Source organism: Peromyscus californicus, unplaced genomic scaffold, assembly GCF_007827085.1.
Source record: "Peromyscus californicus insignis strain IS unplaced genomic scaffold, ASM782708v3 Scaffold_8__1_contigs__length_139910024, whole genome shotgun sequence".
Taxonomy (NCBI): Eukaryota; Metazoa; Chordata; class Mammalia; order Rodentia; family Cricetidae; genus Peromyscus; species Peromyscus californicus.
In genome coordinates, this window is record NW_026294606.1 from 39066432 (window position 1) to 39078963 (window position 12532).

General features: G+C 46.5%; 2 protein-coding genes across 2 annotated transcripts in view; one reads left to right on the top strand and one right to left on the bottom strand.

The window, feature by feature from the left end:
• Positions 1 to 9411, top strand: part of Aldh5a1 (aldehyde dehydrogenase 5 family member A1) — a 32997-nt gene extending 23586 nt beyond the window's left edge. The window contains 3 exon segments of the mRNA XM_052728334.1: positions 1149 to 1318; positions 2497 to 2555; positions 5078 to 9411. Coding sequence (XP_052584294.1) covers positions 1149 to 1318; positions 2497 to 2555; positions 5078 to 5283 — 435 coding nt within the window. The 3' untranslated portion in view covers positions 5284 to 9411.
• Positions 5888 to 12532, bottom strand: part of Kiaa0319 (KIAA0319 ortholog) — a 72499-nt gene continuing 65854 nt past the window's right edge. The window contains exon 22 of the transcript XR_008215758.1: positions 5888 to 11129. The gene's annotated coding sequence lies outside the window, so the exon portion shown is untranslated. The remainder of the gene's footprint in view (positions 11130 to 12532) is intronic.

A 12532-nucleotide genomic window follows, 5' to 3' on the forward strand; every position in this document is an offset into this window, starting at 1 on the left:
TGTGAGTTTTGGGGGGCAGGGCACATGTGTGCCACAGCACAGGTACAGAGATCGTAGGACAATGTGCTAGAGTCCTTCTCTCTTCCACCACCTGGATCCCAGGGAAAGAACTCAGGTTCTCAAGATTGGCAGCAAGCACAGTGACCTGCTGACCGATCACCAGCCCTGGTTTTAGCTATTTTAATCTGTTTAAGTTATCGTTAAAATTAAGGGTTTCATCTTGGCATTCTCATACATGTATTTCATTAGACTTTCTTCTCATCCCTTCCCTGCCTACCCTCCTCCTCCCAGTTCCCTTCTTGCTCATTCCTTCTTCCCCCAAGTAGTCCCCACTCTGCTTTTATATCACATATGTTCATGCTTTGTTCTACTGGTTTTTTTTTTTTTAAATCTTTTTAAGAATCAAAAAGTGAGGGAGCCAGAGAGGTGACCTAGAAGTTAAGAGCCCTTACTTCTTTTGCTAGAGTTACAGGCAGTTGTAAGCTTCTCAACATGGGTGCTAGGGACCAAACTTGAGTCTTCTGCAAGAGCAGTAAGTGTTCTTAACCACTGAGCCATCTCTCCGGATTCCCTGGAATGCCCTTTGATTGTGTGGCTTTCTCTTAGGCTTGATTTGATCTTGAGTTGTCCTGTTCATCAGTGCCTTTGGAGCAATAGGCTACACCACATATAGCCTACACACACACCATATAGGCTAGGTGTGCAGCATGCCAGACTGATGGGTTTGTATCAAAATACTGTATGCTGTTTATTCAATAGTGAAATCAGCTAAGGACACATTTCTGAGAACATCTACCATAGGTAAGTAATGCCTTTGTGTTGGAGATGTAGCTAAACGTCCCTTCAACCCTGATAACAGTGGACGAGTGAATCTAAGAAAGTACAACCAGCCCAGCTTGCCGAGAAGGCAAAGCTCAGAGAAACCCTGGGCTTTCCAGAGCTGGTTCTCTCTCCCACCACATGGGTCCCAGGAATTGAACCTTGATTGTCAGGCTTGCATGCATGCATGCTTGCCTATTTATAGGGAAACAGAGAAAAAAACAACAACAACAAACTATGGCTTTTGCTGTTTAACATTTTAAGAGATTGTACAGTTTGGAAAATGTCCTCATCCCGCCTTCCCTCGTGCCCTTCTTCTCATCTCACAGGTAGAAAAGCATGTGAATGACGCAGTGGCCAAGGGGGCCACCGTTGTGACAGGTGGGAAGCGACACCCAAGTGGGGGAAACTTCTTTGAGCCCACGCTGCTCAGCAATGCCACCACGGACATGCTCTGCATCACCGAAGAGACCTTTGGGCCTCTGGCGCCGGTTGTCAAGTACGTTCCTGTGTGGTGGGAGGAAGGAAGATTGGAAGGAAAGCTAGTCTGAGAGAGGTTCCTGTGCTGTCTCAGGGTGGGGTGGGAGGCCTGAGCAGCTGCAGGCAGAGTTGCCCTGTATCGGTTGAACAGCACAGCTGAGTTTATGATATTTTGGTTTTGATTTGGGGGCTGTGGGTCAGCCCTGGGTGTCGTTTCTTGGCTGCTATCCACCTCAGATTTTTAGACAGGGTCTCTCACTGGGCCTCTCTAGTTAGAGTAGACTGGTTAGCTAACAATTCCAGGGATACTTCTTGGTCTGTCTCCCCGAACCTGGGATTATAAGCACAGGCCACCAAACTGGGTTTTCACATGGGTTCTGGGGGTCGAACTCAGCACTTCCCCAACAGAGCCAGATATCTCCCTAGTCCCTGGTCCCAGCTTTGGTGTTTGTCTTTTGTCTTTGTAACCCAGGCTTGCCTTGGACTCTCAGCCTTCTTGCCTCAATCTCCCGAGTGTTGAGATGATAGACATATGCCACACCCAGTTTCAAGCACAAAATTCATCAAACTCCATTTTGTCTCCTGCTGCCTCTAAACTTACTTCCCTCCCCCACCCCCCCCCACCCCCCACCCCCCCGATGAGGAATACCTTCAAGGGCTCTATCTCAGCAGTCTAGAGGTAATGAACTTGGACCTCATGTGATCCTTTTTCCCATCTTAACAAGTAAATAATAGTTCTCAGATCAGTGCTCTGAAAACATTCCTTTAGCTACTTGGATCCAGGGCCTGGAAGGGCTCAGAAGAGAGTGTCAGGTCTCTGGGACTGGAGTTACCAGCTGTGAACCACCATGTGGGTACTAAGAATTGAACCCAGGTCCCCTGCGAGAGCAGCAAGTACTCTTTACCAATGAGTACCCCTTTTTTAAACATTGTTTGGCAGCATCTCTGCCAAGTTGGTCTGCTTCTCCTTTCTCTTGGCAAAGGCGGGCCGCACTGATCTACCGCGTCTTGGAGAGGGCTCAGTTGCCATGCCTGTGTTTGTGCTTCCTTCTTGTATTCTCCCCCTTGGACCGACCACTTTGCAACCCTGACCTCCTTCTTGTCGGTATTTAGGAAATGAATCAGGAGAAGATAAAGCTGGCTGTGTTTCCTCTTCACCTTAAGGATTTTGCTTATGACCTACTTTAACTCTGGCAGGTTTGACAAAGAAGAAGAGGCCATTGCCATCGCAAATGCAGTCGATGTTGGATTAGCAGGTAGGTGTCTGTCTGGAAGCCACCATAGTCATCTCCTCAAGTCAATGCCAGGTTCTGCACTGGCTTTGAACTCCGGAAATCTACCTGCCTCTTCTGTCTCAGAGAGCTGGAATTAAAGGCAATCACCACCTTGCCTAGCAAACTTAAAAAGTCGTATGCTTTGTTTCTTTACAAGTGGCAAAAGTGGCCTTGTACAAACATGTTCCTTTCTCCTGTGACCCATGACACACATGTAGGGCGTTCTGGCTAGAGCTGAGGGTGGGAGACAATGGGGGGGGTGCAGATTGTTCTAGGTGGAGAGTCACATGCAGTTTCCCAGAGACATAATGCTCAGTACTTTTTTTCACATTTGACTTGTCCTGGTATCCCGAAGAAGCCTCATCAGCAGAGTCATGGACAGTGTCTAGAGATGGGAAGAGTGTGTGTGTGTGTGTGTGTGTGTGTGTGTGTGTGTGTGTGTGTGTGTGTTGATCATCACTAAATGGCTGCTGTTCTTTCAGTTTGGAGATGATACTGAGAAAATGTGCTCATTGGCCCTGGGTATAAATGCAGAACTGTGGGGTACAGAGGTATAATTTATCATTTCTCGGCCTTTTTGCTAAAATCACATGTAGAGACACACATAAGATACAGCTGAAGCTCTCTAGAGACTCCTTTGTGAACATAACACAAACTGTTTATAGAGAGGAAGACAAGCATGCTGTCACATACTCAGTTGTGGTAATGCTGGAGCAACGTGTGGCCCAAGGCTTCTGCAAGATCAAGAGCAGCACCTCCTCCTTTTTCAATGGTGTGATGTGGAGGAAGCCATGCCTTGCCTTAGGTCCTACGTGATTGCTGCAAGCTGCAGGAAAACGTAATGGAATTCAGCTACTATCACAAAAGCTACTACTTGGAAAAGTCAAGGACTTCTCCAAGGGTCAAGCTATGGCTTAAGAAGTCTTGGTGATATTTTAGTCTTTGTACATATATATTAGCTAGTTCCTAAAGTGATTTTCTTGTGTGCTTCCAAGAACTCCTAACAGTGTATTTATCCAAAATGCCTATCAAGCATATAAGGCCAAACAAAACACTTGTCTCCTACGTCAGGTGGATAGCTTTATTTCTTGTGCAATTTAGGGTGAGACCCTTCTTCCTTATAGCCTTACTAATAGACTCCTAATTTCTTACCTAACCACTTCTAGGAATGTAGATTGAGCACATAAATTCCCATCTTGATATACCAACTGATCATTAGCTCTCTATTGACCTCCTCCTTTACCCTTCCCCCTTTTGGGTTGTAAAAGAAAGCCTGGTGGTCACTGCCTGAGGAAAATTCTTACCTGCTTTTAAGACCCCGTAAGAATTCAAGCCTGGTGACTTTGCTCTAGAGAAGATTAGTATTACTTGGGTTTATAACTGGATTCCTAAGAGACTTAGGGAGAACTGAGAGAATACGGAGAACTGAGAGGTAGAAGGAGAGAGAGGAGGATTTTTGAAGAGAGAACTTGAAGATGAGACAGAGAAGAGAAAAGAGAACGGAAGAACTAGATGGGTAAGAACTGGAGAGGAATGAACTGAGATGAGAAAGAACTAGACTAAAGGGCTAAAAGAGAGTACCAGAGGAACAAGATGGAAGATGAGGAAGAGCCAGATGGGGACGAACAAGATGAGAGAGAAGGAGATGGGAGAGGAGCTGATATGGGAAAGAACTAGATGGATGAGAACCTAGATGGGGTAGAACTAAGATGAAGGAATTAAGATAGAACCTAGAGAAGACAGCAGATAAATGTAGAGAGAAATCAGGCAAGAAAGGAGCTAGGCACGAGAGAAGAATAGAAGCTGTGTAGAGAGAGAACTGACACAGAATAATAAAGTATATGGACTAAGGAGTTTCATGTACATAGATTCATTTCTTTTCATCAAGATTAAATTATCAGCTGGTTGTAGATTCTTCCTGGGATCCTGGGAGGGGATTATCGAGGGGCTGGACCCCACAGTCTCCGATACATGGTAAGTAAGATGCTGACTGTGCAGAGATTACAGAATCCAGGCAGAGAGGCCCAAGCTAGTTCACTGCAGCATGATAACGAGATGACCCTGAACCGGATGGGTCTGGAGACAGTGGCTATCAACTGGAGTCAGGAGTAAGCGGAGAGGGCTGACTGCGGCCACGCTGGGGGCAGGACTGATTGCCCACTGAGAAATGTGCCCTTGTTCTATAGACAGCTAGGGCTGACCGCGAGGTCTGAACATGTTCTCCAGATATCTAAAGGAGGGTAGATTGAAGAGCAAGAAACAAGAACACGGAAGTTCATGGTTACCAAGTCCTGGAGGGAGTAGGGAGAACCCCAGCAAGAGAAAAACAGAAGCCCAACAGGATGCCCCAGGTTCTTAGGATGAAAATGTGGACAAAAACAATCTGGGGCTTTACCTGCAAACAGGAGAACCCCAGGTCCATGTGACTAGGCATCCTCAGTCGGGCACATGTGACCTTCACGAGCATTCCTCATGCTGTATATGTCCTTTTGTTCCTCTGCTAGGGTACTTCTACTCTCAAGACCCAGCCCAGATCTGGAGAGTGGCGGAGCAGCTGGAGGTGGGCATGGTCAGCGTGAATGAAGGACTGATCTCTTCAGTGGAGTGTCCATTTGGTGGGGTGAAGCAGTCTGGCCTTGGGCGAGAAGGGTCCAAGTATGGCATTGACGAGTATCTTGAGGTCAAGTATGTGTGTTATGGAGGCTTATAGGGTTCTTCACTTCTTCAAAAAAGAATAAAACTACCTAGATCTATAGGGACATGCCATCCATCTTTTAAAATAAACAAGTAGGTTATCAGAGTTATGAATTTTTAAAAATTCAGCCAGTCCTCATCATCTTAGACATAAATCCCAACCTCCCCCTTATTTAACTAGGGACCAATGGATGCCATATCCCTGTGGCTGTGGGCCCCAGCCAGTCCTGGGACCCCAGCACAACTCCACTGCCTCAGGAAGGTACAGTGTGAGTGCTCACATGTCCCTGACCCTCACAAAGGGTAGTCACTGTGGGCAGTGGCTCCCCAGTCCCCATGGGACTGCCCAACTTGGGCCCAGAATACGGGGGAGGAAATGCTGGAGTGATAGACAGTTGGATGGGGGCGGGTCACATCCAGGCCTGGGCGTCTGTTGGTTTGGTGATGAGCATCTGCCTGTTCTGAGGGGTTGTGGTAAAGGCTTTGATTTCCTAAGACTTCTCTGTAAACAGTACAGGATTGCCTTGTACTGTATGGAGAGTGGGGGTGTTTCTCCTTGTTTCTGGTCAGCTTTTCTGGTTTTTGTTTGTTTGCTTGTTTGTTTGGGTTTTTTTTTTTCCTTTGGTTTTTTGAGACAAGGTTTCTCTGTAGCCCTGGCTATCCTGGAACTTGCTCTGTAGACCAGGCTGGCCTTGGACTCCTTGATCCGCCTGCCTCTGGGATTCAAGGCCTGGGCCACCACCAGCAGGCTCTGGGCTGTTTTTTAACTGCTGGAAGCAGGGTTGGTTTGTTTTTGTTCTGTTTTGGTTCATTGTCATTTGGTTTGCTTTTATGAGACAGGGTCTTGCTAAGCAGCCTCGGCTGGCTTCAAACTCACAATTCTACTCTTTCAGCCTCTCGAGTGCTGGGGTTACAGGCGTGATCTTCCACACCTGGGTAAATGGAAGTCTCCACTGCCCTAAACTTAGTTTATGCTTTGTTTCATTTCTCTTAGAAAATCAACCCAAGCTTGGGGGCAAACAGCAGCAGAGGTGTTTGGCAGGACGAAGCACAGCTGTTATTTCTTTTCTAGGGCTAGGTGTTGAATCAATGCCCTTGTACACACTAGCATGTGTCCTACCACTGAACTACCCGCAACATGTTTTCTTTTGTTTTCATTTTCATTTTGAGACAGAGTCTTTGTAAGTTACACTGACAGGCCTTCTTGAGCTTTTTATCGTCCTGCCTCAGTTTCCTGACAGGCCTGCACCACCAGGCCAGGCCAGTGGAAAGCATGGACTCTCAGCTGTTCCCAGTGCTGTGCAGCTCCACTGCCTGGGTGTGCTGTTTAGAATGCCATGCCCCACTTACAGAGATTCATGCTTGGCGTACACGGCACTGTGAGCCTGAAGGAAGTGAAAATGCCTCACAGATACTGAAAACGCAGCTTGAGGACAGGAACAGTTTTGATTCTGAGCAGTACCACCCTGCCACACCTTGAGCTCGGGTAGTGGCTTTGTGGAGGAAGGAAGCCAGGTGCCCACGTGTTCACCTGCCTACCTCTGAGCCAGGTTTTCTGTCCCTGGGGACACCTGCTGCTAAACTCCAAGAAGAACAAAAGCACTTTCACCACGGTGAAAAATGATTTCCATAATTGCCAGTCCCCTGTGGAAGAGAGCTGAAGCCATGAATCCCCAGCACTTTTGTCCTAGTAAAAGTAGTTATGGTTCATGATTAAAAACAAAACAAAACAAAACAAAACCATACCTGGACCTGTAAGATAGCTCAATGGATAAAAGCTTTGCTGGACAAGCCTGGGGACCTACCTGAGTTCAGTCTCCAGAACCTACTTAAAGATGGGAAGGGAGAACCAACCCCACATTGTCCTCTGACCTCCACAAGTGCAACAAAGGCATGTGCGCTTGCGCGTGCGCGCACCCCCCCCCCCCAACCCCCTTGTAACTGGTATTGGTCTCACTTTGAAACTATTTAAATGAGGAAAAGTCTAGGTTCCCATCCACCTAGAAGCTGTTTATTCCCAACAGGCAGCAATGGAGCTCCCTGCCCCACGCCCGCTCCCTGTGTAGAGCCTACTCACATACTCTGTGGAGGCTCTGGCTCTGAGAAGCCAATGTGGATGACAGCAGAGCTAGCTGCAGCGATTCCTAAACACTATAAAGTCCCAAGCCACTGGGAGCTTCAAATAAGGAATTCATGGTTTTAAAAGTTCCTGTGCACAAGAAGTAGAAATCTGCCTCCTAGGGACGCCGCCCAAGTGGCAAGAGTCACAGCTGAGCATGTTCATAGTCTGTTTCTGTCCTTGTCTTGTATAGTGTGTCGCTGGTTTCTATCGCATTTTCTAATTAATTTTTTTAAAAAAAGTTTTATGGATGTATTTTGCCTTCATGTATGTCTGTGCACATGCATACTGGTGCCCTCAGAGGCCAGAAGAGGGCATCATCAGATCACCTAGAACTGGAGTTACAGACAGTTGTAAGCCACCATGTGGACCCTGGGAAAGTGAACCCTGGTCTCCTGAAAGAGCAACCACTGCTCTTGACTGCAGAGCCATCTTGCTAGCCCCAACATTTCTCATTTCTTAAGATTTGTGCCCATCTTTTTTCAGTTAATACAAATGCTCTGCTGTTATTTTGTAGAAGATAAATACACATGCTGAGATATGAATAGAAGTCATTTGTTTAAACAGTGTCAGCCAGGGGGTTCTTGGACTGTGTGGCAATTACTTTCTTGTGCATATTTGACTCACTGGGTATATCACTGGCCCAGACATTTGTTACAATAAATGTAAATCAATTTTTGTAATGAAAATAATGGGGGCGGGTAGCAGTGGTAAAGTATATACTTAGCATGCTGGAAGCCATGGGATTAATCACCACCACTGAAAATAAGTTAACATGAAAGAACATCTTACTTAGAAAAATGGTTTTGGGTTATGGGAAGACAATATTTGGGGGGGTTTATATATATTTTTTTAAACAGGAGCTCTTGTTGGCCTTAAACTCCTAGACTCAAATGATCCTCCTGCCTTAGTCTCCCGGATAGTTGCTACTATAGGCATGTTATCACCAAATCAATTAAGTTTTTTAGTTTGTAGGGGTTTTCATTGAGTTTGGGTTTCATGTAGTCCAAGCTCACATTGAGACTCTCTTGCCCTGACTGCCTGTGCTGGAACTACACATATATAACTACCGTGCCCAGCTAAAAGATGTTTTTTAAGTGAATGTCTTATGGTTCAATAAGATATGTGATAAGTGGAATTTTTGAAGATGTATATACAGAAGTGTTGAACCACAACCTGTGAGCCAAATCCTACCTGCCACCTGTTTTTGTATAACTCGTGAGTTTCAAGTGTTTTATATATTCAGATGGATTGCGGTAGGCTAGAACAGTTATTTCCTAAAATCCCAGAGTCTGTGGATGAACACAGCCTCCGTGCCCTGTGCCTGAGTAGCTTTGCTGAGACAGTATGGCCAACAAGATTTACTGCAAAGCTGGTCTACAAGCCCTCATCTGTACCAAGAGGGGGACAGTGGCCTCCATGTTTATGAGACATAAGTTCATTCGCTTGAACACCTCCTGTGAAGAAGGCACATTTTCTGGGCATCTGTTACCAGGAGTTCTTGGCAGTAATCATCAAATAACCCAAAGGATTAGCCTGATAATCCTGTCCCCTTGAAAGGCACTATTTGCTCCAGCTAGTGGGGCCCACTGAAAGAGCCAAAGTTCATCGTGTCTTTTTCCATCTGAGGGGCCTTTCAATATGACCCCATAGGAAGTGCTTGTTTCTTTCTGTATCTTTGTTCTTTGGGACTCGGTAAAAATAAAGATCAGACGCACAATGTAAACAAGCCTATTCTGTGATGTCACAGCCTTCAAATTGGTTCCCTTGGGCTTGCCTCTCTGGAGGCTGGGTCCCAGTGTTTTAATTACCCATGTGCAGCTACTTAAAAACAGAATATTACTTGAATAATACTTAATACTGTGATCGTTTCACGCCATACTTTGTGAGATAAATCTTGGGGATTGATGAGAAATATTTTGCTTTGTAAACACGGATACGTTGACTCATTTTTCTAGTGTTTGACATTGTCTGGTCAACAGAGTTGAATCTCATTAATAAATGTTGAACTAACAGGCCTTCCTAGCTCTGTGTCAAAGTGAGTGGCTGTGGTGTTTTTGCCATTTTCTACACCAGATCGTTGTTGAGTTTTTACTGCATAGTGTTAGACCAGTGTGGATATGAAATTGTAATTCCCCACCAACGAGCCCTGGATCAGTGAGTATCTTGTGCTGGGACAAGGGCTTAGCAACACCAAGAATTCAAGAACTACGGATGTGCTTGTTTGGGATGTGCAGCTGCCTAAGGGCGTGCTCCAGTCTTCTTTAATCAGTCTTCTTTAATCAGTCTTCTACACACGCCACTGTTAGCCACTTTTCCAGGCTTTTATTTTACAGAAAAGTATGAGAAAGGCATTTTCTGAGTCCCTGATATCCGGATAGGATCCTCAAATATGAACACTTGTCTGAGTGCATTTTCTGTTGCTGATAACACAATACCATAGCTCTCGTAAGTAGTATTGTTTTGGCTCATGGCTCTGGTACAAGGTCAAGGCATTTGCCCTTGCTAACAGAGTCCCTAGGCAGTGTAGGGCATCACATGCAAAAGACCGGATCAAACTGGCCTTAACAGTAGGCCCACTGTTAAGACGCTGCATTAATCCACTGAATTCATGGGTGGTTGCATCCATGAAGACAAAGCCCTAGTCAGCTCTGGAAAGGTCCCATGACCCCGCCTCCTGGGCCTACAGCCTACAGTTGGCCCTTTCCGTGTTTCCCCGCTGGGCCCGTGTGCCCCTGGGAACCATCTGTGGGGTCTAGTCACCTCATGACACCACTAAAATTGGGTAGGGACCCACCCTTACAGCCTCATTTTAAGTCACTCTTAAAGGACTCATCTCTTCATACATTCTAGAATTTGGGGGTTAGGAGTTCAACGTACGGGTTTGGCAACCGTCATCCCTCAAGTTGGGACTTGGAATGTTAACATGAGCTCCCCTTCCCCTCACCATCCCCAACCCCCAATGCGTCCATTTAAGAAGCAACCATTTAAGGAACGTCCATTTAAGAAGCAACCATTGAAGGAACGTCCATTTAAGGAACTCCAGGCAGAGCCTTGATCAGGGTTGAACAGAAACCAGGACAAGGGCAAGCTCCCAGGTCTCCAGGCGCAGAGTTCCCCTCAGGTTCCAGCTGGACATAATGAAGGCAGGAGGGTAGTACTGCTTCACAAGTCATCGAGATAGAAAGGGTTGGCTGTGGACTTCGTGCACTTCCTCAGTATCAGTATCGGGGCCTGCAGCCTTAGTACATACCGCAGCTCACAGACCCAACGTCTTCCCCTTCCCCGCAGAGTGCACAGGGATTGGCCTCAGAGGGGCACCTGGCAGGCGCTCAGGCAGCCCCCGACCCCCGCGGTGCGGGTACTAAGCTCGCCTAGTGGGGCTTTCTCCCCCAGGGCGCCACGACCTGGATGAACCCCAAGTCATCTCAGAGGGTCTCCTCCAACCCCTGGCTTCCGATGAGTTCAGGAAGAAACAGCTGATGAGGGTGACATTAGCCCTAATGACGGAGGCCAAGCCAAATCCCAAGGAACCGGAGACACAGGCAGACACTGGCATGGCCACACCAGGGGCAATTTCCTTCACATGCCGGGAGGTCCATCCATTTCTGCCTCCGGAGGTCCATCCATTTCTGCCTCCCGAGGAGTCACTTCAGCCATGGGAAAGCAGAACGCAGGAGAGCTGGAAGCCTCTTCCTCTAAGAAAAAACGAAGTGTTCTCTGGGGCAAGGGAGGAAGCCGACCTAGAAAGGAAAAGGGGGCAGGGGACACACATAGTTAGACCTTTGAGAAACATTTTTAAAATTATTTTCGTTTTCACAAGGAAAAGAATGTGTTAACCAGCTTTTTCTGTCACTGGCCGCAATACCTGAGATGATGAATTTACAAAAGAAAGGGTCTATTCTGACTCACCGGTCTAGCCCACTTCTGCGAGCCGCTTGCTCTGGGAGCGGGGGGGGGGGGGGGGCCAGGCTGAGCACCAACCTTCCCTGGGCAGAGGAAAACGGTTCCCAGGGCGGGTGGAGAGGCAGAGCGAGGAAGGCGCGCACCCAGTGAGGTCACTTCCTCCCACCGGACCCCCACCTCTTAAAGTTTCCAGTGCCTTCCAGCAGTAGCAGGGTCTGGAGATCAAGCCTTCCACACACTACCCTTGTAGATCCGAACAGTGGCCAAAGATCATTGTTGTTGAGATGATTCTCATTTACTTTTAGAAAACTCAGTAAAATACGGAATTCTTGCAGGACAGTGATGATCAAAGGGACTTTTAATTCATATACGTAAAGAGTAGCAGTCGAAGTCTCTGAACAGGACCACAGTTTACCCCAACAAAATTACTAACAGACTGATTGATGTAAACACCTTGGAGACAACTTCCTGGCAGAGCAAGTTCAAAAATTAATCCATACAGCATAATTCTTCAAAACTAGAAAATTCAAGGGCATCTGATAGTAAGGTTTAAGGGAAGGTGTGCCTATGAAGGGTCGCACAGAGTCTTTTGGGATGACGTACCTATTAGCTTGATTACAGAGATGGCCGTACATCAGAATCTATCAAATTATGTTTCGTGTATGCAATTTATTCTAAGTGAATTATACCTCAAAATACTTTTAAATTGTTTAACCTTTTTCCCCCAGTGCTGTGAATTGAATTTAAGGTCCCACACACTCTAGGTAAGAGCTCTCACTGAGCTGTATTCCCAGTCCTAAATTGGCTTTGTTTTTGACAAACAGTAAGTCAGGGCTGTGCATGGTGGCACAAGCCTTTAATCCCAGCAATCGAGAAGCAGATTGCTATAAACTGCAGGCTAGCCAGGGCTACACTGTTAAAAAAAAAAAAAAGCCGAATGTAGTTGAGCACTGCTGGCTTAAATCTACTCATGACACTACCACAACTGCCACTTACAGTCTGCCCTTGCCAGCAGGGGACAGACTGTCCTTTAATCCTGAGAGATGAATTTGCTGAGCTGAAAATGGTTAATTCAAGCTGCCTGTCTGGCCTCAGGAATGACTATTGGGTCCTCTGGGCTTCAGAAACTGTGTCTTCCTGTACAGGTCCAGATAATAAGTGTTTTAATCTTTGTTTTTGTTTTTGTTTTTGAGACAGGCTTTCTATGTAGTCTTGGCTGTCCTGGAACTTACGATGTAGA